The 26,546-nt window shown below is 53.3% G+C and overlaps 2 protein-coding genes across 2 annotated transcripts; both read left to right on the top strand.

Moving 5' to 3' along the window:
• The first annotated feature begins 8,675 nt into the window (after positions 1–8,675).
• LOC124374971 (uracil-DNA glycosylase-like) lies at positions 8,676–9,623 on the top strand. The gene has a single exon (XM_046833107.1). It carries the CDS (start codon positions 8,676–8,678, stop codon positions 9,621–9,623), a length of 948 nt encoding a protein of 315 aa, XP_046689063.1.
• A 16,614-nt stretch (positions 9,624–26,237) lies between these two features.
• Positions 26,238–26,536, top strand: LOC124374970 (the record flags this gene model as incomplete). The annotated part of the gene is given in 1 exon segment (XM_046833106.1): positions 26,238–26,536. A coding segment is annotated over 1 exon segment (299 nt), but the record flags the coding sequence as incomplete, so codon positions are not given.
• Between the last annotated feature and the right edge of the window lie 10 nt (positions 26,537–26,546).

Raw genomic sequence — 26,546 nt, 5'->3', positions numbered from 1 at the left:
TCCATGACGAATGCCGGTATGACGCCGTAAAGATACGTGAACGCCACCGCGACACCGGTTGTCCGATCGCTAAGGGGTACATATACCTCCTCTGTTTGGGATAGGCGTTCAGAATATAACTCGACGGACTAGTGCTGCATACCGCTCGGTGATTCCCCCGCCACCGCACGATGTGGTGTAACGGTACGTCCCCGCATCGGTCTTAGGGGCCCTTTACGGGTCTCTATTTAAACGGAAAACAGCGACTCGACCCCAGCAGCCAACAACAGGTCGTGGGGACGTCATGTGGCGAAATTTCAAGTGCCACAAACAGGATGGTGAAAACCGTTACATGGGCTTCGCGGAGCTGTACGACAACGTCGTGACCTATCTGTTGGAAAAACCAAGCGACGTTTGTCTGGATTACGACGGCTTGATTAGTCACAACCGCGAGACCTTCGATAGGATGTGCCACAGCGTTCTCGCAAAGGAAGAAGAAGTCTCGTCTCGAGGCAACAGTGTACAAATCAAATTGGTCGAACCGCGGGAACTGGTGTACCTATTGAATTACATCGAAACCAACAACTCACGTCTCTGCTACGCACCGAGGCCGTTTTACAGGTCGAACGTCCACTGTTTGACGACACTGGTGCACCTCAACGAAAGCAGTCACACTCTCGCCTGTTTGATTTGCGGTAAGGCGTCGGTCTATTGCATCGGCGGGCGATTTGTTGTTTTCAATACGGGGTCTGTGCATTTTTTCCTGGACGCTTACACGCTGTGCGGGGGGTTCTTCAACAACGACTTGGACCCTGGACAACGGCCCGCGGCTACCGTACCTGTACCCGAGATGGTTAGGCATCTACACCACGAGCGCTGCCCCGTGATGTGGTTGCACGACGACCGGAAAGCCACGTGGAACTTCAAACACGCGTCAGTCGCCGTTGCAACCACTTCCAAGTTTCATCAAATGATGCAATTTCTAACGACCTACCCGCGACCACGTGAAAACGTCTCCTGGTTATGCCTTTTGAACAGACTGGCCAGGTGCTCCGTACCGGGAGCGACCCGTGAAACCATCGAGGCGATGTTCCGCATCATCGTGCACGAACGTCTGTCGTTGTTGAAAGACCAATCGTTTCAAGGCAGGTCACCGGCCAAGATCCCGCTGGGGATGGAAATGATTTTCAAATACGGTCCGGGACCAGGGTCTGGCACGACCGTGGGCGAAAGCGCGGATTCCAATTTGGAAAACGTCGCCTCGGTGTTCAGTGACGGGACCATATCTCATCTCCACTACTACCGCTTGGTGTACCTCCACGGTTTCTTGGTCTCGCCCGTCAACACCAACGAACACGCGTGTCTATACTGTGGGGCCATGTTTCAGAACGTCTTGAGCAGGAACTTCGACGCGGCCGTTTACTATACGGGCTACCAGATGGATTGTCTGATCAGATACGCTCTGTATGGCGCCAGGACGAGGTACTCGCTTCAGTACGCGTACGGCAGGTGCTTGACTCCTGTACAACATTTCCAGACCCTGTTACCCAAAGACTTGAACGCTCACGTTCTGTCGAGACTGATGAAAAGATCGCATCAGACAAACGAGCGTCTTAAACGGGCTCTGGTATGGTTGAGCTCCACGTTGGACTCACGGCACAGCGACGATTGTATCTTTCGCATCAGGAAGAGGACCTTCCGGGGTACCACCTGTCCGATATGTCTGGAGGAATACACCGTGGGAGGTAGACAGTCTATGGTCTGTGGACACCAGTACTGTGCGTCCTGTTACAACGAGGTTTCCGTGACCGACTGTTGCTTATGCAGACGAGGTTACCGTGGTGAACGTTTGGTCGTTTCAGGCACCGTAGTTCCTGACGGTACGATGGTCGTCCGATGAAGATACAACAGAGTCTTTGTGGCCTGTTCACAGCCGTTAAGAGATATTGTAAATTTATTATGTTTTCGATCATCCGGTCCATGTGCACATCGAATGATGGTGTTTTCTGTATTAACCCTTAAAGCGCCGTAAGCGCATATGCGCGCGAGGATCGACTTTGCTCTGAACGCCGTAAGCGCGTAGACGCCCAATATAATTGTTTTTACTATTTTGCACTGTTAGTTCAGAGTTTGTCCACTAGACTGTGAGGGGTGTATGTTACAGTAGTGTAGAGGGGCTGTACCACATCACGTGACAATCTTTGTGTTTAACGATCGATACTGAACCGGTTTTTGTTGAACAGCCGGCAGTTTGGTAGTATTGCTCAACGCCGCAAGCGCATTTATGCGTACGTCACTGCCTCGCAGCGCGCCTGGCAGCTTTTGTGTTCTTCTTCATATCCTGTTGAAGCAGTGCGAATAGTTGATCGGTAAACTACTGTGTAGTTTTATGTGTTATATGATCATCTTTTTATGAAAGTTATATATTTATAAACTTTTGAAATAAACAGTTTCTTGAATGGCGATACAAGTCTTTTTTCCTCGTAGAAATATTTTTACTCCTTATATTTATAATTATGTATTTTAGCTCTTGTTCCGAAATTCTACGTTTATGTTTATTTTATTTATTTAGGCTTGTTTTTACTCCAACAAGCGTTACAATGTTTTATTTACTTCTATAAACATCTGAAAACCATTTTGTAATTATTATAAAAATAACACCCGTTAGAGGACTAAGAATTTGGAAAATATTTGGTTTTCAAATTTTTTGCATGTAAATTTAATTTTTTATTCTAGTACATATAAGCACGCAATGTCATCATTGATATACACGTAGTAAATCATGTGTATTTTGGGCAATAAGTATGATAAAAGATATTTTTTCGCAGTTTCTGTTTTATTTTGTTACCTAAAAAAAGAAATTAAAATTAGCGTTGAGAAAATCTAATTTTAATTTTTTATAATAAATGAGCGCTAATCCAGAGTGTAGCTGAAACTGTTTGGCGCTTTAATTAAGGGTTAAAACCGAGTTACGAATCGAATAACACTAGTTTAATTGTCCACCTGTCCATGGATCGAATCCATTGTTACCAGTAAATAGAATCCCAATAACCCGTTTGTGTAAAATCAAACCAAGACCCAACCTTCGTCTTGTTGGCTCACAGGGATATGGAAATGGTCGCGAGACTAATTTATCGGTTGTAGACGAGTGTATGAGATTCACACTAAGGTAACAAAAATGCGGACACCGAGTTGTTTTCCAAGGTGTTTTATTGGCATGATACAAAATACAAGGTGTGTGGGACTTTTCTATCGCCTACACCACGTTACACGAGTATACGGATGATAGACTCCTGGAGTACGCGTCCTTGCCCATGAGGATTTTCTCCTTCATCTTTTCAAACCACAGTGTACTCGAGGACGACCCCGGCTGCGGCACTTGTTGCACGACTATCACGGGACGACGAAGGCGATCCTCGGTAGCACCGTCAGCTGCAGACTCGTCTTCTAGCAACGTCTGGTAGACGTAACGTACGACAAAGTATAGTTTCATAATCATGAGATCCGCCAAACGTTCTTGGCCGACAACGGACGAGTCGTGTTGTTCGCCCGCGGCGGGCGGCAGACAGAGGAGTATCGAGTCAGGCCGCCGCGTTCCGGTCGTGCAGCCGGGGTTGTTCGACACACCGACCCAGACCGTAATGAAATAAATGCGACCCGAGCCCGGGGAGGTGCGCGCGGTTGGTCTTCTGTTCTTGTTGTCCGCGGTGTCGCCCGATCGCCTCAGAAATCTGCCGCGAAGATTGGATACACCGACTCCGGAAGTTTCTCCGCCGCTACCGCAGTCTTCCTCTCCGCCGCCTTCGTCGCCGAACAGATTACGCGTCGAGTTCTTGTTCAGATCCTGTTTTCCAATTTTGTACAACGTACACAGCTCCAAGTATCTCCTGCGCTCTGTTTCACCGACCCGCAGTCTGTTCAGGAAACGATTGCATTCGTCTTCGACCTTACGGCTTTCGGTCTCGCTTCGGTGCGACGATTTCTTTTCGCGGTCTTCGACACGATGAGATCTCAACAGTTTTTTTGCCTCCTTGAACGTGAACTTATTTTGCGTCGCTTTTCGTTTTCGCCACACGCAGTTGCTGGTGGACGCCGCCGCGCCGAACATGGTCGGATCCTGACTCAGGACGAGGATGCTTTCTCGTCTATTTTGAAGACGGTCGGCGCACGCTCTTCTTTCAAATCAACACCCGTCGCCGTTGACGACCCTCACGCGTATGATGTCTCGGACGTCCGGACGGGCACCGCCACGTCGAATACGCTGTTCGTCGCGCTCTCGTTGGCGGACAACTCTTCCGAGTCGACACGGTCTCGCCCGTCGAGCACGACCACGAAGACGGTCGGCACGCGCTCGCTCTTCTTTCAAATCAACATCTCTCTGGACTTGGCCCGTTTCAGTTTTGCGTTCGTGTCGGCCGTGTTGATGCGCACAATACTTGATCTCGGTTTGTCGAAAAAGTGTCGTGGCAGAACGCTGTACGTGACGTTAGAATCTTTTTGCACCCACTGAGCGGTTATTTCTCTGTCTTTCACCTGAGCGGCGTACACGCCTCGATTGTCAATGACGGCCACCACCGCGTTCTTCGGCGTCTTGTATTTCTTCGAGTAGTTGGGCGCGTCCGTGAGTTGTAGATCGCTGTTGACGACCCCCACGTACATGATGTCTCGGACGTCCAGACGGGCCTGTTTACCCTCGACGCGCTGTAGCACGGGCATCGCCACGTCGAGAACGCTGTTCATCGCGCTCTCGTTGGCGGACCACTCTTCCGAGTCGACGCGGTCTCGTCGGTCGAGCACGACCACGCGCATTCGGTCGCCTTCGTTGGGTTCCCGTTTCACCTCCTTGCCGCCGATGGAAAACAGTGCGAACACACACGGCGAACCGTTGATCACGTAGTGGAATTCGGAAAACATATTGCCTACGGTGGCGCATATGGTTTTTCTGATGTCGTGGAACAAGGGGGTGCCGGACAGGACGGGTCGCTCACTGTACGCCGTCGGCATGAGTTGTAGGGCCAGGGAGTTGTTGTAGGTACGCACCACCAGTACCTGGTGTGAATTGTCCACGGCCAACGGCACGGCAGTCAGCGTGTTACTTTTACAGACCTGTTCTTGTACGTGGAACGGCGCGGTCGGGTCCACGGAAGGTGGTGTGTAATAGCAGACGGTTGTCAGTGAGTTGACTGGCGGTAGAGCGTGGAGCGCGACCACTTCGCCGCACAGGTACGGGAACTTGGCCTCTATCGGTCGGTTGTGCACCAGCCCCTCGGTGTACGTGAACATGTCGTACTGGACGTTCGAGTTGGGCAGTCGGTACGTGACCACGTAACGGTCGAAATATTCGCGGCCGTCCTTGGCGACCACGTAGTGTCGCTGTTTAACCCATTTGAAATTGTCGAACATCATGTACTCGCATTGGCACACGTTCTCGCCGTCGGCCGTGGAAGCGAGGCCGACGGGAAACGACGGCCCGGGGTAAGGAACAGACGACGGTGACGGAGAGGGAGGTGTTGAAGGAGGGATGGGTTGATCCGCCGCCACGTACGTCGCCGCGCGCAAAACGCGTTCGTTAACGTCATCGAAACGGTTACCGTCCTCCCAGCCGAGCTGGAAGTGTTGAGAGGCCCGCGTATAGGACATTTCATCAATCTCGCACTTGCCGCCGAAACAGTTGTTCGCACCGCCGAATTGACTCATGTCGTACTGACTCCAAAAACAGTTCTTTTCACTTACTGTTGTACACAGCGCCAGTCAGTTAGATAAGACAACAGCGTATGTCAAGACGTCATGTTGGAGGATTCTGACAGCGGCGGCCCGGACGCCGCCGACCAACCCGGTCGGGGAGGAAACCCGTCGTCGAGTTCGCTCGCCGCACCCGGAGGCGTCGAGTGGTTCACTCGCCAGTGGAACCGTTACGACAGGCTGGTCGATGGTTTTACGCGCCAAGAGGCGGACATATCGAAAAGAGCCTTGTGCCTGGCGTTCGTCAGGTCTGTACTGAACGACGAGGCCACCGAACTGTTGTTGGCCGACGTCTTGTTCCGTGTTACGGACACCGTGACAGGCGAATGCGAAGTGGTACTCGGGAAAGAGGACGTCACGAATGCTAAGACGCAAATGCTTTTCTTTCTGTGGTCACTGCCTTTCGACCGATGGCGTAGAACTCTGTACGACGCCTTACGCGAATACGGGCGTCGGGATGTCCGACGACCGGTGATACCTTTCAGACACTTTCTAGACGCGACGTTGAGAAATCTCGTCAGAAAAATCGTGGACCCGTTGGCGGGTCTCATCGAGCGGTGGTTGTAACGTACCAGTGGAACCCGCCAAGATACCGTTCACGTCGAGTGGTGAACGTGTGACGAACAAACAGTTCGTCAATGTTTTTGTACGGTTTCGGTTCAGGCAGTAGAAATTCAATATCGCACGGTACGAAAACCTCGGTGGGCGGATCTCAATGTTCAGTGCGTAGCCCCGCCGTTTCCGCCGACGCTTCCGCGTTGAACAAGAGGGAAAGAACGGAGAAAATCAAAGCCGGTGCTATTGTCCAACGGGTATTCGGGTAAAAAAATCCGAGCAGACAAATTGTTAGGAACAGGAGTGTCACGTAATACGGGGTCGGGTCGTGTTGGACGTTACCACCAACTTTACCTACTTCGTCGTCGCCGGTGCCCGCTCGGTCGGAGGACCCGTCAATTACGTACTTCACGAAACCGTTCCTGTCTAATTCAAAATCATCTCCGGCGACACGGTCCGGTCTCAGGCGGCCGCCATGACTGTTCAGTTCGCGGGCGGTGTACGCGATCGGCATCAACGCCATGTACGACTCCATGTCTTCCTCGGCTGTCACGTATGGCGTGTTGACAACGAACTGGAAAGGAGTCAATTCGACGTTTCCAACGCCGTACAGACGGTAGTTGAATTCTATTTCGGCTTGTGCCAAACGATGGAGGCGACGGTCCGACGCAACATTCTCGCGTCGGCTTAACGGCGTGGACACGCCTAACGCTTTCAATACTACGAACGAGATGTCGAGCGCCGTGCCGAACAGTGATATCAGATCGATGACCATCCCGATCGGTCCGAGGACCTGGAGTGCCGTCAGGGTCTTGAGGCGTTGTACTAATGTTCTCGTCACCGTCGATTCGATCGAGTGTACTGACGCAGATTTCACCGCCCACGAGCATATCGTTTTCAGGGACATTTTTTTCGCGTAATCCGGAGCACGCTTAACTGCTCTGAACGCGCTCTTTAGCGCGCTGAACGCGGTCGGTAATTTGTGTTTGTGCCCCAGATATTCGTACGTCGCCCCGTACGTTAAACCCGCTCCCAGACCGCTGAAATCGAAGCCTTCGCGTTTGGCTTTCGCCTCCAACGCGCTCGTGTACTCGGACATCCCCCTTTTCAACGACTTCAACAAAACGCTCCGGAAGCGGACGTCGTCCACGCTCACGCGGCCACCATCGTCCCCAGCGTACTCCTTGTCCGCGGATCGCCTTTTAACACGTCCGCCCGCCGACGTATTACGCAAGGTAGCGGCCACCGCGGCCGCGGCCGTTCTGCTACGCGATCTTATCGAAGGACTGACGGGTCTGTCTCTTTCCACAAGACGACCGCCGTATCTGTCGTTGCGGCCGTCGGTCAGGTGGGCGAACTCGTCGGTCCACACCAACCACTCGGTGTTCGTGCCGCGTGTGATGCCGAGATCCGTTAGACGTAACGGAAACGGCAACGGCCGTTTTCCTTTCACCTTGTTCTCCAACCAGTTTGCACGCGACTTCAGAAACGAGACGGAAGGCGGACGGCGGGCGATCGTTTCTTCGCCGGGTTCACTGTCCTCGAGCGCTTTGTTCAGCGACAACAGAGTCAGTCTCGGGACGGATTCTCCGATCAACCAACTGGTGCTCCATACTAGCGCGTGATCACCACACTTGAACACGTCGATGCCCTGTACGGATCCGTCGGCCTCGTACTTTTCACCGTACTGTTCGCAATAATCTGTCGGTATGCTGGCCAAGAGCGCCGCGTCACCGTACGGCTCGATCAACACGTCGCGAACGGCAAACGCCTTGCGTTCCAGTATCTGCGTTTCGGGATTTACGTAGCGTCGCGAGGGGTCCAGATACAGGGCTAAAAGTAGCGGGTCGTAGACGCGACATTTGCCGAACGCGAATCTGCTCATTACGCCTACCAGGTTATCCAACGAAACGGCTTCGTCGTAACAGATCGGTTGGCACACGTCAAAAGATTGGTTTTCGAGTGTCACGAAGGAAAAGGGATCTTCCGGCGATCCGACCACTCTCCGTTCACCGCCGGGCGTCAACCTGACCATACCACTACACCGTTTTTTCTGCGGATAAAAGGGGTTGCAAGACACCATGTGATCGCAGCCCGTACGCGTGAACGTCCAGTCCGCCACGATCGCCATGTCTTCCATGTCGCGTCTGGCTTCGGCTTGAGAATCGCTCGTCGGCGGCAGATGCACGGGGTCTCTGTACACGTACTCGTCCGTACAGGCTTTCACTCTGAGCGTTGTGTGTGTGCCCAGGTGTGGAGCGCGCGATAACAGAGCGTTCCGTCTGTATATCACCCTGTGGTTGTCTACGAGTCGCTTCAAGTTGTCCTCGTCTTCCCCCGTGAAGAACGCCATATTATATTCATTCACTCACACTAACTCTCTTACCGAGTGATCTCCCATGAAGAAGCGGAACCAGAACAGTTACACCGGCGGCGGTGGACGCAAGAACGGACCGCGTGTTCGGCTGGACAACGCCACACCGACGAAAGCGGCCAGAAGAAACCCTTTCCAGATCAAGGTGAATAGAAAGAACAGTCTACTGTTGCACGAGAGACTGGTGACGAAGCTTCCCAACGTGTCGTTGTTTTCACCCGCGTGGTTCCTCTTCGTCTTCGAACACTACTGGTACGACGACGTAGAAAAACGTTTGGTCGAGATCGACGGGCGCGTCGCCAACGAGACTCGGACCCTGTGTCCTCCGGCACATCGCATCTGGCGATGGGCGGAACTGATACCCGACCCGATGGACGTCCGTGTGGTGATAGTCGGTCAGGACCCGCACACCCGGGTGACGGCCGACGGCACTCCTATGGCGGACGGTCTGGCATTCAGCGTGTCTCGCGAGTATTACAGTCGCGTGAAAACACTACCACCGAGCCTCGTGAACGTCTTGAACGCCGTACGCAAGGTACCGGTCTTCAGAGGGGACGGCGTGAACGAAGCGCTCAAAAGTGAAGTTTTGGAAGGCGATTTGCAACACTGGAGCCGACAGGGTGTGTTGTTGCTGAACGACGTGCTCACGGCGCCTGGCACCAGCGGTTGCGCCAATTCACACAGAGATTTTGGTTGGAACTACGTGACAGACGCCGTTGTCCGCCGTCTCGGCGAACACCGGATGCCGCATCGCGTGTTCTTCATGCTCTGGGGCCGTTTCGCACAAGAGTCCAAGGAGCACTTGATATCGTGTACCGACCGAGGACGTGGCGGTGTGAAGCACCGCGTCTTCAAGTCTCACCACCCGTCCCCGTTGGCCGTGAACCGCATGGGAGAATTCGATTACGAACAGTTCGCACTGTGCAACAAGTTATTGGAGAAAGACGGTTTACAACCCGTCCAGTGGGTGTAAATAAAAAAAAACAGATTGTAGGTTTTTCGATCAATCAATAAACATACACAAACCGTTGATTAAAAGTATTCTTGTATATTTCTTGTAAAAGTATACCCTGTTCTCCAAACCAACGCCTCGTAGACACACGCAAGTAAGACGGTGGACGGGACTGTGGAGGAAAAAGAGATACAACTCAAAGACACTCACCAATACTTTCTTTTAATATTTGTAAAGGTACACAGAAAAACACACACACACACACACACACGAGAGAGAGAGAGAGAGAGAGAGAGAGAAAAACACACACATAACTCTCCCGTGGGTTCAATGATGTCCACGTATACAAGACAGTAGGTTCTTCTCCACCTTTTTATCCAACAGCTTCTTCTTCTTCAATTCAAAATGTGATGTGTCGGGTTTGTAGTAAACGTCGCCTCCCGGTTCTATAGAGGCAGGGGGACGGTAAACGTTGTCAGCGAGGTCGAGTTTCCGAACGCCGACCCCGCGTACTGTATCCAGTGAGTCGATCCGACAAATGTGCAACACATACACATAACTCTACCGTGGGTTCAATGATGTCCACGTATGCAGGACAGTAGGTTGGTCTTCACCTTTTTATCCAATCGCTTTTTCTTCAATTCAACACGTGATGTGTCGGCTTTGTAGTAATCGTCGCCTCCCGATTCTATGGAGGCAGGAGGACGGTAAACGTTGTCAGCGAGGTCTGGCTTCCGAACGCCGACCCCGTGTACTGTATCCAGTGAGTCGATCCGAGAAATGTGCAGATCGATGGATGCCAACAGCTTTTCGATCTTACTGTTCAAGGCTTCCAGTACGTAGACCTCTTTCTCCAACTCCTGGTTGGAACCGGACGAACAGGAAGGGCTACTCGCCAGATCGGCTCCGTCGTTGGCATCGAGCCACTGTGGCGGTGGCGGCGGTAGACCGTCACACTCCACCCGCGAATCGGACGGTCCGAGAATCGTACGGTCGTTGAAGTGCCAGTGACGAACACCGCCTTTACGCCGCCTCTCGCGGACCGGTGCCGCGGTCTGTTGGCCCGTCGCAAGTTTCGCGTGAAATACGTTCACGCGGCTGGCCACCGTACCGGGTTCTATAGGCATACCGTCGATATTTCCGACTCGAACCCCGTTGGGCAGAGCGATCGAGTCTTCGCGTTTGCGGATCAGCTCGTCACCTGTTTTCTCGCGTATCGCCCGCGATACTGGCACGGGAGGTGGCAACATATCGTAATCTCCGTACTCCAAGTCGAGTGGACGCGAAACCACCTGTAGACCCCCCGTCCCCGATCTTTCCGCCGCCCCCTCCAATCCGTCCCGTATATTTCCCGAAGAACGGAGGTGTTGCGACGCCATTTCCACGTAGCCGTCGTCCGCGTCTACTTTTCGAGGATGGATCTTACACATCGGCATGTATATGGCTTTCTGGTCGAATCCGCTTTTGATAACTTCCAGTTTGTTCAGTACTTCGGAGACGTGCGACGACTGCGGTGAACCGCCGCGTCCAAAAGTCCTGAACGACGGCCGTCGGTCGCGTCCCGGATCCATGGTGGCACTGACTTACAGGACGGTCCCCGCGATGTATGTACTCCTGGCGTCGAGGACTCGCGTTTGAACGGTTTGTTCCAACACGACCACATTTCGGAGTCCGGTGACATAAGTAGAGTCGATGTAAAGGTTTCACACGTCCTGAACTCGCGCCATGGAACCGGATGTCAACGAGAGTGTACGGAAGACGTACGACCAACTGGTGAGGACGAGAAACGCGCAACTCGATTACATGGCTAAAATGAGGGGGAGAAACAAGGAGTTCGCGTTTCTCTTGACGCCCGATCTCATACTGCAGTACAATTACATACACCAACTGATGAAATCGTTGCGCACCGGTATGCCACCCGACCTGTGCGCCAGAGACGGTGGTATCACTTGCTCGAACCTCTCGGTTCTGAAAGCGGAACGGGGGACCGGCAAAACCCTGGACACTTTTCCTGCCGTTCTTCCGACAGCCGACGCGTCCGACTACATCGCGAGTCGCATCGTGGACCTGCTCGACAGACCGGTCACCGTCGGCGATCTGGATATGACCGTAAACGTGCGTGACGAGTTCGCGGCGAATATCAAAACACTCAATCTGCTGTTCGAGGAACGGTACAAGTTGTGCCACGAACGGGGCGAACGACTGAGAAACGAGTTGGCCTCCGTGAAACAACAGCTCGCCGCCAGTCGCGCCGCCGCGTCGGATGCCGGTGCTCACGGTGTTGCCGAAAAGACGATCGAAAGGATGCGCGAGGAGATCGCACGGTACGAAACGCAGATGCGTGTTGTTCGCGAACAGATGGACGCGTTGAAGGAGATTAACGAGAAATCGATTCAACGGAACCGCCGGGACATCGAAACACTGACTCGACGCGTCGTCCAGTCGGGACGGGACGAGAACAGCGACGCGTTTCTGGGTCTCTTCAAGAGGTTGCTCGAAGGGCTCGAGACCGAGCGTGACCGCGTACTCGCGGTCGTAAAACAGATACAACAGGTGAACGAACGTAGATCCGACGAGTTCTCGCGGCTCGTGGTCGACGACGGTACAGACCGGACCGCTGAGGAGTTTCAGAGGCGCGTGGCGCGAGAAGTGAACAACCGGGCGGCGGCTGTCGAAATGACACTACGCGGTTCGATGGATGCGGAACTTAGGTCCCGCGAGGACCAACTCAAGAGTCGTTTCGACGACGAGCTCCAGAAAAACGTGACCTCCGAGCGAGCCAGATTGAGTGCGGAATTGAATGCCCGGACGGAGGAACTCCAACGCGGATTCACAGCGGAGCTGGAAAAGAGGGTAGCGCAGGAAACCGCCAGGCTCGAGGCGAGTCTCCAATCTCACGAACAGCAACTGCGAACGAGAACGGACGGCGAGTTGGCCCGACTCGAGGGCGAATACAACGCCCGCAGGGAGGAACTCAAACGCGGATTCGACAAAGAAGTGGAGCAACGCCTTCAGGTGGAAATCGCCAGGCTGGAGGCCGAATACGATTCCCGTAAAGAAGAACTCCTACGAAGATATCACGAACGGGTGGACAAAGCGACCGCCGACGAGATAAACGAGCGTGTAGAAAGAGAAGTCCGTAACCGGACTGCGAAAACGGATGCCGAAATATCAAACCTATCAAACCTCCGGAAAGAACTGAATCTCATGCACGAATTGATGCCGAAATCGACCACCGGCTTGTTCCTTCTACATCCGGAAGAGGTGGGACAGGCGCGTTGAAAAAAAGACTGCTCAAACTGGAAGCCGAACACCTAGCGCGCAAGAAAAAACTGGAGGAGGAATTCGACCACAGGGTCCGGGAAAAGGTTTCACAGGCCATCGGTACGCCCGTGGTGACCGTCGAGATTCCCTCCTTGACACCGAACGCGGATCTGGAAAAGTACAAACAAAACTACCTTAGACAGTATATTCGAATTGAATGTTTCGGTTTTCGACGTCGTACCTATGGCGCCGATGTACGAACTGCCGAAAGGAGATTCCCAAGACTACGCGGTGATGAACGCTCTCTACGAGTACGTTTCCTATCTTCTTGCAAAGATGAAAGACATTTACCGGTATATGTTCACGCAATCGAAGTATCTTTCCAGTATCGGCATCACCGCATACAATGAATTCGTACCCTTGACATCGATGACCAGAGAGCGCACGGAAAAGTTCACTCGACAGGTCGATTCGATCATGGCCAACCACGTGTCTGAAAAAGATTCGGTGCAACACGACATTTTGAAACTCTTGAACAAGATTCTGGAAGAACTGCCGGGCCTGAAACAGAGATTTGATTCGTACTACGCGAGGGAAAAACCTCGCGGGAACAACCGAGGGGCGGTGGAGAAGTCGAAGGATCGAGAAAGCAAGAACACGCGAGACGAGCAAGCAAATGGATCGGGAGAAGGGAGACACCGGGAAGAGCCACAGACTCCTAAGAGATCGTTAACTAGATCATCCGCGTTCCGCCCTCCACCTACCGGTCGTACCGACAACTGATCTCCACGTCCGACGTATTAGACGTGACGCGCGTTTCTGCTGCACAATCTATTAAATCTTCTTCGCTATAAGACTTCGTGTTCTAGAAAAAAAGCAATTATCTACAGCACGTGATGGCGTCGGGTAGAGGCTCGACTCACGGCGGCTATTACAAATCAGCCGGCAGTTGTCGTGTAACTCAAACGAACATAACCTCACTTTCGACCTCCGTGACCGTCCTGTTCGAGAGTCGCCCCACGAATGACCTAAAAAATCCCGTTTTCCCCACCTTTTCCCGCAATTCCCTCACATTTCCCCTCATTTTCCCGCATATTTCTCGGAAATACTACCCCCACCACCGGTTCCGACCAATAGGAGGCGGGGGGCGGGGCTAGACGGGAGAAATTTGCTATATATTGAGTGTGGCGTTCGCGCGCGCGATCCTATACCAGCTTCTTGTCCAGTAGAATGAGCATCATAAGAAGCTCCCGGGAAGGGGCCGACGCGAAGCTGGTGTGGTATGAGTAAATATACCCCCCCCCCCCACCCGTAAAACCCCCTCCCCGTGCCCGAACCAAAACAGACGGCGCGTATCGCCAAGAGCTTTTTCCGGCGTATCGCCGGTAATTGTGGACTTGCATGACCATGTAGTCACCCGCTTCGTGCCAGGATATAATATATTCGGAGATACGAACGGTGTCGAACGTGTATGTCGGTAATACAACATGGTGTTGGATGGCATCTCGCGACGTCTTTAGTGGTTCACACCACGTATTTTTTTTTAATAATTTAGAACGTCGTTTCGAAACGCATCCTAAATAATAATAATAATACGCAGTGCCATGAACTAAAAAATGTATTTATTTAATACTTCTTTACATTCACTAATACTAAATTCGTGACAGAATGGATATTTTTCATTTGTCTAGAACGTCCATCACTTCGTTTTCCATCACACCGAACAGTGCGGCGGTAGGAAACTGTAGGACGGCTCGTCGAACATCTACCAGACTCTTCAAGGAGATCCGCTTGGAATCCAACACCCTGCGCTCGTTGTAATCGAACCAATTCCTGATCGGAAGGCCGGGGACGATTAGCTGAAAACCATTTTCCACGAAACCTCTGGTTAGGAAATCCAGCTTTCGACCGCTGTCGATGTTGCGATAGAACAGGCAATAAGACAAATACCAGAGCACGTGAAGTGCGAACACGGCGAAATACTCGCCGAAACGCAGAATCGCGCCGTTCTTGCAACGTAAGGTCGGGGTATCGGTCCAATCGTCTCTTTCGATCGAGTCCGCGCCGACGTCCACATTTCTATTTCTACCGTTATCGTATACGGCGAGCAACAGTCTACAGAACACGTAGGCGAGCGATTTGGCGAAAGGTTTCCTGTCCTCAGCTGTTACCGTGTCGTCGCGAAAGATCCCGGACAGTAAAGCGACCTGTTGTCTACAACAGTCGTCCTCGGTAGATATCATGTGGTTCACCTCTCTACCCAGGGCGACTATGTTCACCTTGCTCTCGTTCACCATTCTCGGGACGTAGTCGTTGCCCAGGAGGCCGAGCGAGAGGAAATGTAAGACTTTGTAGGTGTCGGTGTGGATACTCGTCAGCAGACCTCGCCGTTCGAGCGGAAACGAGACCACCTTCTTGGAACCGTTAGCGTAGTATATTTTCGTTCTCTCTGACGTGTACAACAGCACTCCCAAGCCGATGTCGGAATCGTTACCGAACACACACCATCGGATACGCGTGCCTCGTTCCCTGGTGGCGCGCTCCACGTCCCTGATCGTGTAGAAACACTCCCACTCACCCTCTCCGGTCGGAAAACGACTGACACCGTCTGTCGGAAGCAGCATTTTTTGCCGCACCGATTCGTACACCGCGGATTCCGGAGGATTGTCTGCGCATAACAACTGCACCTTTTCCTCCGACAAGAGTCGGGATCGCGCCAGTTGTATAGTTTTCACGAACACACGACGTCTGGACTCCGCGTCGATAACCATTCGGCACGCCTCGCGCCGCTTCCGTTGTTCGTAAGCTTTGCACGACGTCGTGTTCTCGTCGAAATGCAGAGAAAAATAATGAGCCGACACTATAGCATCTCGTCCGATGAAATCGTAAATTTTCTACAACACTTTTGTGCACAGGCTTCCACTACGTCGTCGTCCAACACTATGACGTTATTGCTTCTCTTCTTCACGTTGACCGGCGTCGCGTGCAAGTCCGATGAAATCGGTTCTGCGAACAGGTCTTCCGTTTTACGTTTCCTTTTCTGTTCGTCCCGACGGAACATCACTTCTTCAACGATCACACCGTAACAGAACGACGGCAGGTCGACAGATATACCATAGACTGTTCCGGCCTCCGAGCCGATTCGTTCGGAGCGTTCGACACCATCTCCACTTCCGTTCAACAACTCGTTCTTCTCGAAACTGCCTCGGCTGTAGACCAGAGACGGCCATCCCAGAGCTTCGGCGACGTACGCAATGAAGTTGGTTATGCCCATGACGCGTGTGGGCAGACGTCAGAGATAGAATAATGGCCGTTGATTATCACCGTGATACTGGTCCAGTGTTCGTCAGCCGTGACCCTGATTCGTTTCAGATCTTCCTCTCCGTTTGGTCTGCGGTGATCCGAGTGTACGGGCACTGCCACTACTCCTATATTTATACCCCCCCTGTACTCGTGGGGAGACGAGTTGTCCGCCGCCGCCGCTCTCACGGACAGCACACAGCAACCTGACCTCAGGTTGTTCGCCGTCACCGTCCAAGAACCAAGAGTGTCGGTAAACGACGAGACGACTTCCTCGCCTCCGGTCCGTTCACCGATGAAACTGCGCCAGAGGTATTTGAATCCCTTTCCCGTCCCTGTCGTCAGGTCACCGAACACGTCGGACCCCAGTACCTCGCGTACCGCCTTGAACACGTCGATGCTCGACAACATTTTCACGTGGACGCTGTAAGTTTTCCTCGGTTGCCGACGACGTCGACCACGTCGCGGTCGTGTATTGATGCACTCGTCACTGGCCGTGATCACATTACAAATAGTACCGTCTCCGCTCGTACACTCGCGAAAAAGTCGATCGTGTTTGTCGATCAGCGATGGACTCCCGAGTCCAACCGCGTTCACGCAAAAATAAACACACCCGGTCGGTTTGTTAGCGGATTTCAAAGCGAAATGGACCGCAGCGCCTCGGAACAGACGGCTCGAGTGGTCTCGCAACTCGGGGAAGCGCCGCATCAACTCGGAAACTAATCCCGAAACGTGACCGGGCGTTACGGTGCCGGTCCTCCAATGCTTGCCATCTACCGTCACGGTTCCAACGGTTCGTTTCAAGAACATCGCACTCCTGTACCTTTGCGTCGAGACCGAACCGAAGCCCTCAACCTGGGACGTCAGATCGCTGAACGGTATCATGTCGAAGAGTGATTGGATGTCTCGGCACAGTTTCGAGAGTTCTCTGTTTTCCGGGTCTACCAGTCCGTACAGTGCGCGTAGTGCACCGTAGTGCGGAACACCTATCGCGTACAACAGTTTTACACTTCGATACAGATGGCGTGCCGTCTCGTCGTAAGCCCGTTTCGCGTACACCAGTACCTCCAAAAGGTACCGACACACGAGCCCGCCCATACTGTGTGCTATCAACGCTATCGCGTGGTAGCCGCGGGACATTGTACTGAGATATACGTACAGCTTTTCGGCCGCGTAATGGACGCCGCGCGTCCAGTCGTAAGCGAACTTTTCCAACGTGACCCGTTCGTTGAGACCGTCATCCGTGGAACCGGCCCCGTTGCACTCCCTTTGCAAGTCTCTCAAAAACACCGAGTACACTTCGCGCACGTACAGACCGCCGAACAAGGAAACCTCTCCGATGACACCACCGACCGCGTGCTCGTGCGCCATCAGACACGTGCACTCTTCTGGATTCATCAAGCGCTCGATCTTTAGACTCATTTTTGACATGCACCGGCGAAACGTTTCGCCGGTGTGGTCCAAGAAACCCGGCGGCCACGATCGACGTTTGCACTGTTCACAACTGAGCGCACTCCCCTTGAACCCCGGGACGAAAAACGCACAGTAAGCGGCGGTTGTTTCTCATAGCCATTTCATTTTTTTTTGTAAATTGCGCGGTTATTGAAAGTACCCGCGTTCAACCTTATGACTAGTGGATTGATTACAGTTCGCACACGATTGCTAAGAACAAAACGCACGTTACTAAACTCCATACCCGGTCACCTATGACGGCCTGGTTGTCGATATGTTTTTCCGCTATAATAGCGATACTCTTCGTGATCGCCTATATGTTGCACGACATATCCAAGACTTTGGAGCGGATCACCACTTCTGCTTCTAATGTCGTTCACAACGTGAGCGACGGCACCGATCAGTCAGCGGCGGCCTGGCTCGGGTCGTTGATAACTGTTTTACTGGGCGCGTTGGACCTTTCCAAAAGTTCCGAGACGTCGTGAGGGGAAGGGTGTGGTAGACAAAAACCAAGACATTGAATGTGGTGTTGACACGTTTTATTTCAGTCACCAAGAAAACATAAAAATAGAACTTGTTCATTCGGACACAGATACATTACATGTTTTGATGAAATACCGTGATCTGACCGTTTTCACGTCGTTTTCCTCGTTGGCCACCCATCCTCTAGAATGTCCGTTACGAAGCAGGGTTCGCCGAAGACGTATAACTCGGTGTACGCTTTCTCTCTTGAACAGTAACTTCGCAGCTCGTAGTGAGGTTGTTCTGACGCCGTAGCACGGTCGGATTTACACTGGCCCTGCAAACGCAACACGTACACCCGGTCATCGCCGTTCCCGTTAGCTCAATCGCCGCGATATGACCGTTTTCACGTCGTTTTCCTCGTTGGCCACCCATCCTCTAGAATGTCCGTTACGAAGCAGGGTTCGCCGAAGACGTATAACTCGGTGTACGCTTTCTCTCTTGAACAGTAACTTCGCAGCTCGTAGTGAGGTTGTTCTGACGCCGTAGCACGGTCGGATTTACGCTGGCCCTGCAAACGCAACACGTACACTCGGTCATCGCCGTTCCCGTTAGCTCGATCGATCTCTGTCAGAACGCCTGCCTCGACCAAACGCCGATGCTGTTTCACCACCTTGAGCGCGTCCGGCAGGTCGAGCAGCGCTTTGAGCGAAGTCACCTTTGTCGGCTTTTTTGTTTTACTGTACACGTCGTAGATTCCGTTCAGAGTCTGTATCTCGTTTCTTGACGCGAACGGTCTCCAGTCATCACCCGCGAAAGTGTAGGAAACACCGAAACACCTATAAAGGCTCAGTATCTGACGTGTTTGTGGTGGATATAGCAAGCCGAGGGGGTTGTAAACGTTGTCCAGCGAGTTCTTGAGGTTCTGGAAAAGGGTGAGGCCCAACGTAATGATGACCGATCGCATCATCTCGTCGAAACGTACCTGACACGATTTGGTTACCGGTTCCGTTTCGGTCAGGAACACCGCCGAATATCCCACACTCGTGGCTTCGCCGGCCGCGCTGTACGCCACTTCGTGCATGTTCTTCTTCATCTGCAGAAACTGGCCGACCGGTTGCCTCGACACGAACGAACAGTTGTTCATTACCAGTTGAACTGGCACGTTGTTAGAACCGTGTTTTATGAATTGGCGCAGATCACGGATCAGCGCCAACCCCTTTTGCCCGAAACTGTTGACAACCTTAACGCCGTCGAATTTTTTAGACTTGCCGTGTACGCGCACGTCCAAAGTGATCACGCGTTCGCCTTCGTTCGCCTCGAACCTCGTTACTTTCGTCTGGAAATACGTCAGCGCATCGTACGGTTTCACTTCGGGTTCGCACACGAAGGCGTACCCGCCGTCCGTCAATCGGACGGCGTTAGACATGTTCGGTCGGCGGTGACGAGCGAGCCCCGACCGCTCGCGGAGTCTGCGCAGGGACCGCAACAGGACCGCGTCGTTCCTCATGAAGTAGACGTGGTAGTTTCCGTCGTCGCTCTGTATGACGGACAGTTTTCTAAACGGTGGAAAACTGATAGCCCCGCCATCGGTGGGATCTCTGCGCACCATCCGCGCGTCCAGTGACCGTCCCAACACTTCACCGACGTCGTATTCCTCGTCGCCGTCCTTCTTCCGTATCGTGCATACCATGAAAATAACCGTGGTCGGATTACCGTCAACATCCCAACAACACACGGCCGCGGCATTTCTCGGAGGCGGGACTATTATGTCCAGACCGGAGCGTGTTCTTTCGACGAACGTCAGTGAATAACTGTAGCTGTACGACAGGCAAAGATCCAGGGACTCGTCCAAGACGTTCGCGTCTTCGACGTTGAGACCGTCCACGTCGGCGAAGATTGTGCGGAACAAGTAGAAGTTGTTGAAAGACGGGTCCGCGCCGTCTTGCGGCTGTGGACAGTTATCCACCTCGGCGCGGACCCGCGTGAAATCACGTAGTGTCACCCACTCGGGTGGCCCGTTGTCGGCGGCGACCCTTTCGGCGGTCGCCCTCTCGTATCCGTCGGGGTCGGTGAATATGCTGAAACCGCGAATCAGGTCCGCGGCTTTCTGGTAGTACACGTTTATGCAGGCCGATTTCCTCGCGTTCACGGAAACGCTGCGTTTCGCCGGCGCCGTGTAATCCGTGTACTGGTCCACGTGCTTTGCCAGAAGCGAGGGGTGTTCGACACTGTCGTAGCCGCCGTCGTCGCGAGCTAGCACGAACCACTTGTCGATCAGAGCGTTCGTCTTGTTGATCAAATCACCTCCGTGTCCGCACGGACCGTAACCCGAAGCCAGCCATTCCAACTCGTCGCGACTGAAGTACAAATAGTCGACGCAATCCAAAGTCGCGGCCGCCGCCGTACCGAGCCTCTCTCGGAGCTCCTTGAACATCATTTCTCCCCGGTTGTAACGCAACAGTGGTACACCCTCGTAATAGTACACGCACAGATAGCCACGAAAGAGTTTCGTCCACACGTACTGGTGACAGCGAGTCTTTAGAAAAACGACGAACTCCATTAACCGTTCGCTCGCGACGGACCATTTGGTCACGGCGTTGTTTATCACGACGTGTACTCGGTCACCACCCTCGTTCTTCTGGTGTACGCGGATCAGACCCGCCAGAGCCGCGACGTCGCGATTACTCTGTTTCACCGCGTTTTCGATACCTTTCTCGATCGCATCGACTATTAAGTGTACGTGTCCGTACGATACTTGGACTCTTTCGGTGAACAACATGTTTTTGCCGGCAGTCGATATGTTTCCCATGTATTTCATGCATATGAAACCGTACGCGTCACGCGGCACGGTCTTCGACGATTCCGCGTGAACGTGTTCCACCTGCAGTTTCTGAACGGTGTGTGACAGCACACGGATGAGTGGCAGATAAGAAACGGAGACCTGATTGAACGTCGAAGGTCCGTTCCTCTCACCTTGTTCCATCTTCTCCATAAAACCGACGGTCTTCACGTCTTTGCTACCGAGAATCGTGTTGGCCGACTCAGAATATAACGCCCCGTCGACACTGCTGCCGCGGTTCCCCGCGCTTGATCTTCTGGTACCGATCACCGCCCGACGCGGTACCGGTTCTCTGACCTCAGACGACCGCCGCCCCGGTCGGCGCGCGTTCAGGTTCTTCGTGTTTCTTCGACGTTGCGTTTCCACGAGGTATCCGGTGGACATTCCGCCGGTACACATCTTCAACTTCTGTTCGTTGTGTTTTTTCGTTTCGGATTTGGTCGTCGAGTAACTGAGCCTTTGTGAAATTCCGAAATTCACCTTGCCCACCATCAGTGAGGCGTTCCACATCGGATCGTGCATGGCCGTTGAAGGCATCTTGTCGAGAAACCTGTTCAATCCTATACTATAATTTGTATAAATCTTATTTTTTAAATCGTCTATTCCCGTCGACCCACGTTCCTTCACAGATTCGAAGAAGCCGGTGATCAGCGCCATGTCCAACGTGTATTGGCGCCAGTTTGGCGTGCACTCCTTGTACAGTTGCAGCATCACGGCGGGTGTCACGACAGTCACTTCGTTTCCGTCCCGATCGTTCATCCGCAGTTCACCCGAAGAGTTCGTAAACAGTTTCACACCCCTGTTACAGGCGTCGTCGTAGAAATAAGCTACCGTCTCCCCTTGTCTGTACTTGCTCGTGGTGTTGTGGCATATCTTGTTGTTGTTCGATTCGCGGAACACCGTATAGTAGAAAGTACCGTTGACCAAAAACGATCCCGAGTAGATATTGTGTAGATATTCGGAGTCGCACACTTCCGCCACGGGCACGTCGAACATCTCCGCTAGACGGGTGACGATCTTTTGTTCCAACCTCGAGCCGATCATTATGGGGATGGCGTTGCACACATGAACGCATTCGGCGGCCCCACCCTCTCCGTGTCCCGCCGTTCTGTACACGTACATGCAGCAGGAGTAGTGCGCCGGAAGGCCCGTGTCCCCGGCAACGTTGTACAACATGTATTCCAACACGTCGTCCAGAACTCGACGTCCTTCCACCCGGGCGTGACTGCTTTCTCTCCATTCTTCCACGGCCGCACGCACGCGGCGATAAACGATGTTCTTCTCGCATATGCCGTACTCGCAACGGTCGTCGAACTTCCTAAAGGGGTTTTCGAAGAAATAGTAATCGTACATGGCCACGACGTCCATGGTGTTTGTTGTATCGAGTTTTGACCCACCCACGACCGACGCGCACTGCACAAGAGTTGCGAGAGGACGCCGCTGTACGAGAGTGGTCGGTTACGGGACGGGCGTCCGCCGCGTGGCATGCATACGCCGTCGCCGTCGTCGTCGTCGTCGTCGGTCTCGCCGTCACCTCACCTCTTACTCGTAAGATTCCCGACCAACCACTCCAAGCGCATAAAACGGGGCGCCAACAGATGCAGCAGCAGAAGCACCCCCCCCCCTCGCCCGGCGCAACCTTCTAACCGTTTTGTCCGAGGTAGCTGCGCGTCCGACCGCCCTCACCCGGCTCTCCACCGAAGCAGTGGCCCTCAGCGGCCCACCGACCGGCTGCTAGACCGCCGCAGGAAACGATTGTTCCAGCCGACGGGCAAGCCGTTGAGCTCAAACTACTCGGATACCGCCCACAGCTCCTCCTGGTCAGGAGGAGCGCCCAGAGGCCATCCTAGCGACCCGACTCGGACTCGGACTTCCAAGCGCGCGGGATCCGGCGATGGCGGCCCACCAAGGATCCGGAATAATGTTGAAAACAGTTTTTGACAAGAGGGGAAACAAAGTCCTGCGGACGGTGTTCGACCAGAAGGCCCTCCACTACCAAACCATCAACGACTACGTACCACCTTTGTTTATTGTCATCAACTACGAAGAGACCGCGGTCCACAGAAAGTGTTTTTACACGCAGTCGTCCGACCCCCGTGCGACCGAGACGCGGGCCGCGGATTTACCAAACTCGATGAAAACTGACGAGGTTTTCCGAGACAACGTCGGGTTCGTGGAATCTCTGCTGGTACTGGCCGGGTGCCCTTACGAAGCCGCTCAGGTCACGTTCTTGCGACTCGAAACAGCGGGTGATTTCCAGCGGACGTTCGAAAGGACTTACCCGTTATGGAACGTTGGCGTCGGCGCGCTGGTTAGACTCACGTTCGCCGGTTGGCCGACGCGTTCTCGTGCTCTGAAGACGTTGACCAACAACGCGCCCAACAACCGAGACGTGTACACGATCAATTACGCCGCGAACGTCAGTGCCGTTACGATTCTCGACTATCTGGAACCGTTGTTTGCCTACTGTGCGAAGATGGGGAAGATGAACGGCCACGATGCGGACTGCGTACCTCCGGTGTCGCACAAAGGTGACAGAAGGTGTAAGGCGGCGATGGCGGCCGCAAACGGAACCACGGAAATGTTCGAGATCAACTTTTGTGTGATCGACGAACCGTTGGCCGCGCAGAACGCGGTCGCGGAAGATTGTACACAACAGTTCCGGTGCGACAGCTCTGCGGCCGGCACTTCGACGACCAAACGCTCCGCGTCAAGAAAACGGGCGTGTCCGAGCAGTGCTGCCGCCGGCAGCAGCAGCAGCACCACCACCACATACCAACCGCTCCCCGCAACCCGCGTGCCGGACGGACCGAAGCGTTCGGCCGCCAACGAGGTGTCCGCGGTGATGGAAAAACAGAGGGTCATGTGCGGTCCGCTCAGCGTTCACGACGTCCGCCCCTACTTTTCCATGTTGAGCGCCAGACGGTTGTCTAGATTCTACTTGGACCAACTGGAAGAATTACCGGTAACGGTGGTCAGTTGTGAAAAACACTTTTGTTCGATTACCTGTTGCGTCGTGGACCGCACGGACAACCAGTCGACGATCATGCACATCTACTACTGTTGGGACGAAACGGTCCACGAACTCCTTACGGCGTTCGCCCGCACGTCCGCTAAGTTGAGGCGGAACTACAACGTGATGGTCGCCGTTTCGACACGCTATTCGGAGGACATCGAGGCACGGCTGAGGATGCTGGAAGATTTGAGAAACGTTATCTGGAAGGACAACACGAACGCTTACGTCCGTTTGGCCATAAACGATTCCCACGACGAAGACGTCCTGGCGCGAAACTTCTACGAACCGTTGGTGTGTTGTGTGCAACACAGCACCGCCGACCTGGAAACGGAGGTAAAGTGTTCGGTGAATTCGTCACACGCCTCCGGATCGGTGAACCTGTTCCGAAATTCCATATCCTTGGACTGTTCGCTATTGTGCAACGATTTGGACCCGAAAGCGTGCAAGTTCGCGCTCACCTACCGTCAACTACTCGACAGTTCGCTGCTGGCCTCCAACGGTTCCATACGGCTCGACGTCCGAGGGGCAGATCTAAGGCGCAACGCGTTTCGCCTCTTGGAACACAGACAACACCTGTACACGCGTCTCGTCTCTCAGTTTCGTTCGGAACGCATCATGGAGATCGCGTACGACATGGCTTCCGAACTGCGTCTCGGCCTTCTCGACGTTTTCGGTCTGAAGTACACGGAACGGCACGGAAAAAACCTGTACGCGCGGTCTTCGGGAGATCAAGACCTAAACTCTACGAGGGTCTCCAACCTCGTATTCGTCGAAACACTTTTGGAATCCTCCATGTATTTCGGCGCCGGCGGTTCTATGGCCGGATGCAGCGAGTCGTTCATCGACGGTGCACAAGTCAAACCCGTCTCGCATGCCGTCCCCGGCCTCTACAAACGCGACATGGTCGATTTTGACCTGCAATCCGCCTATCCCACTGTCACCGCTCTTTGGAACATATCGCCGGAAACGACGGCGATAGTGGAACGGGACACCTTGGGTAGACTGGATCTAGCGGTTGAATCTGTTGTCTCCAACGACCGATCGAACTTCATGACGACGTTCTACAACCAAATAGGACACGTTAACGACGCCAATAGTAACTTGGTTATCGTGGCACTGCGACCCGAGATCTACGTCGGTTTCTTAGCGCGAACGATGGAGAGACTCGTTTTAAAACGGAAAAACCGTAACAGACTGTTGAGTCTGTTCTATAAGAAGCTGGCCAACGTCTTGTATGGTTGTACCGGTAAAACGAAAAACGACCTCTTCTATCCACAATGCGCGTCCGCGATCAGGTCCTTGTGCAAAAGTGTCCTGTTGAGAACACTGCAGAGTGTGCCACCGGAAAACATCTTATTTTCCCAGACCGACGGTGCCCTCTTACGGATCGGACGCGAGAACGACCCGAGTATTACTACGAGAGACGTCGAGGCCGTCGTTTCCGCTTCGTTGGACGGGATCGTCTCGGATCTTGGCAATGTCACCACTTCGATGAGACTCGTGGCGCGAGTACGTCCTGTGGACATGTGCTTATTGTCAGATGCAAATCGATACCTCATGTTGTACTCCGACGGAACGGTGGTGAGTAAGGGACAGGACCGTCGATCGCACGTCGAGCTGTTCTCGTCTTCCAGCGGCACGGACATCACGGAACTTTTGCTGTCTAAAATGTCGGCGTATGTACGTGACGATTTCGGACGGGACGGTCGTGTCGCGGTGGAGCTAGACAGATTCGTGGACTTCTGTTTCGGGTGTTTGGACAAGTTGAATGTCGAACACGGTGTGGAATGGTCCGTGATCACATCCATACCTTCGGTGAATAAGTATTTGTGCCCAGACGGCGTTCATAGGTTATTGACAGGATTCCGGACAGACGACTTCTACACCGACGGGTTTCGACAGGATTCAATGGACACGTCGGTCACCAGATTCGGTGACCGAATCGTCGTGTGGCCCGTACTGCTTCGCGGGGAGGGTGGATTGCTCGCCAGAGAAACAAGAGCCTACAGACCTGTATACGACAGCACCCTGGTGCCGAATTACATTTTCATCACAAAGAGGTTTCTCTGGCACTGGGTAAACTCGCTATTTGCGTTATACTATCCGGACGAGGACGAGAAAGTTGTGAAGAACATGTTTCACAGACGTTGCAGCAAATTCGAGGATCGCGTGACTAGTACCGACTGATCCCTCGGATAGGTTATTCAACCCCGTTGGTTGTGTGGTGTTTCGTACACGACGTTAACGAGCGCTTGTCATAGGTTGACTGCAGATGTAAGTCTCAGTTCGGACAGGCGACATGGACCGTCCACCACTCTCTGACACGGAGTGGGATGCGGATACAGAAGACTTCCAAGAACCACCGAGGGTCACGTTCGGAAACACGACCCATATCTTCTCTTGCGCATACAGACGAGACGATTCTGTCGACAGAACACTGGCGGCCCTGACATCGAAGAACCCGACGGTTTCCGCCGGACTGTTTCGTCGAGCCGGAAACAACTCCTGTGACTACAGTGGTTGGAAGTACAACATTCTGCTCAAACGGAATACGGTCGAGTGTTTCGGGTGTCGTCTTAGTATCAGGAGCAGCAGACACGTTTGTAAA

Source organism: Homalodisca vitripennis, unplaced genomic scaffold (assembly GCF_021130785.1).
Source record: "Homalodisca vitripennis isolate AUS2020 unplaced genomic scaffold, UT_GWSS_2.1 ScUCBcl_11660;HRSCAF=21005, whole genome shotgun sequence".
NCBI lineage: Eukaryota > Metazoa > Arthropoda > Insecta > Hemiptera > Cicadellidae > Homalodisca > Homalodisca vitripennis.
Note: the sequence above shows the minus strand (reverse complement) of the source record. Positions and strands in the feature narration are given on the sequence as shown.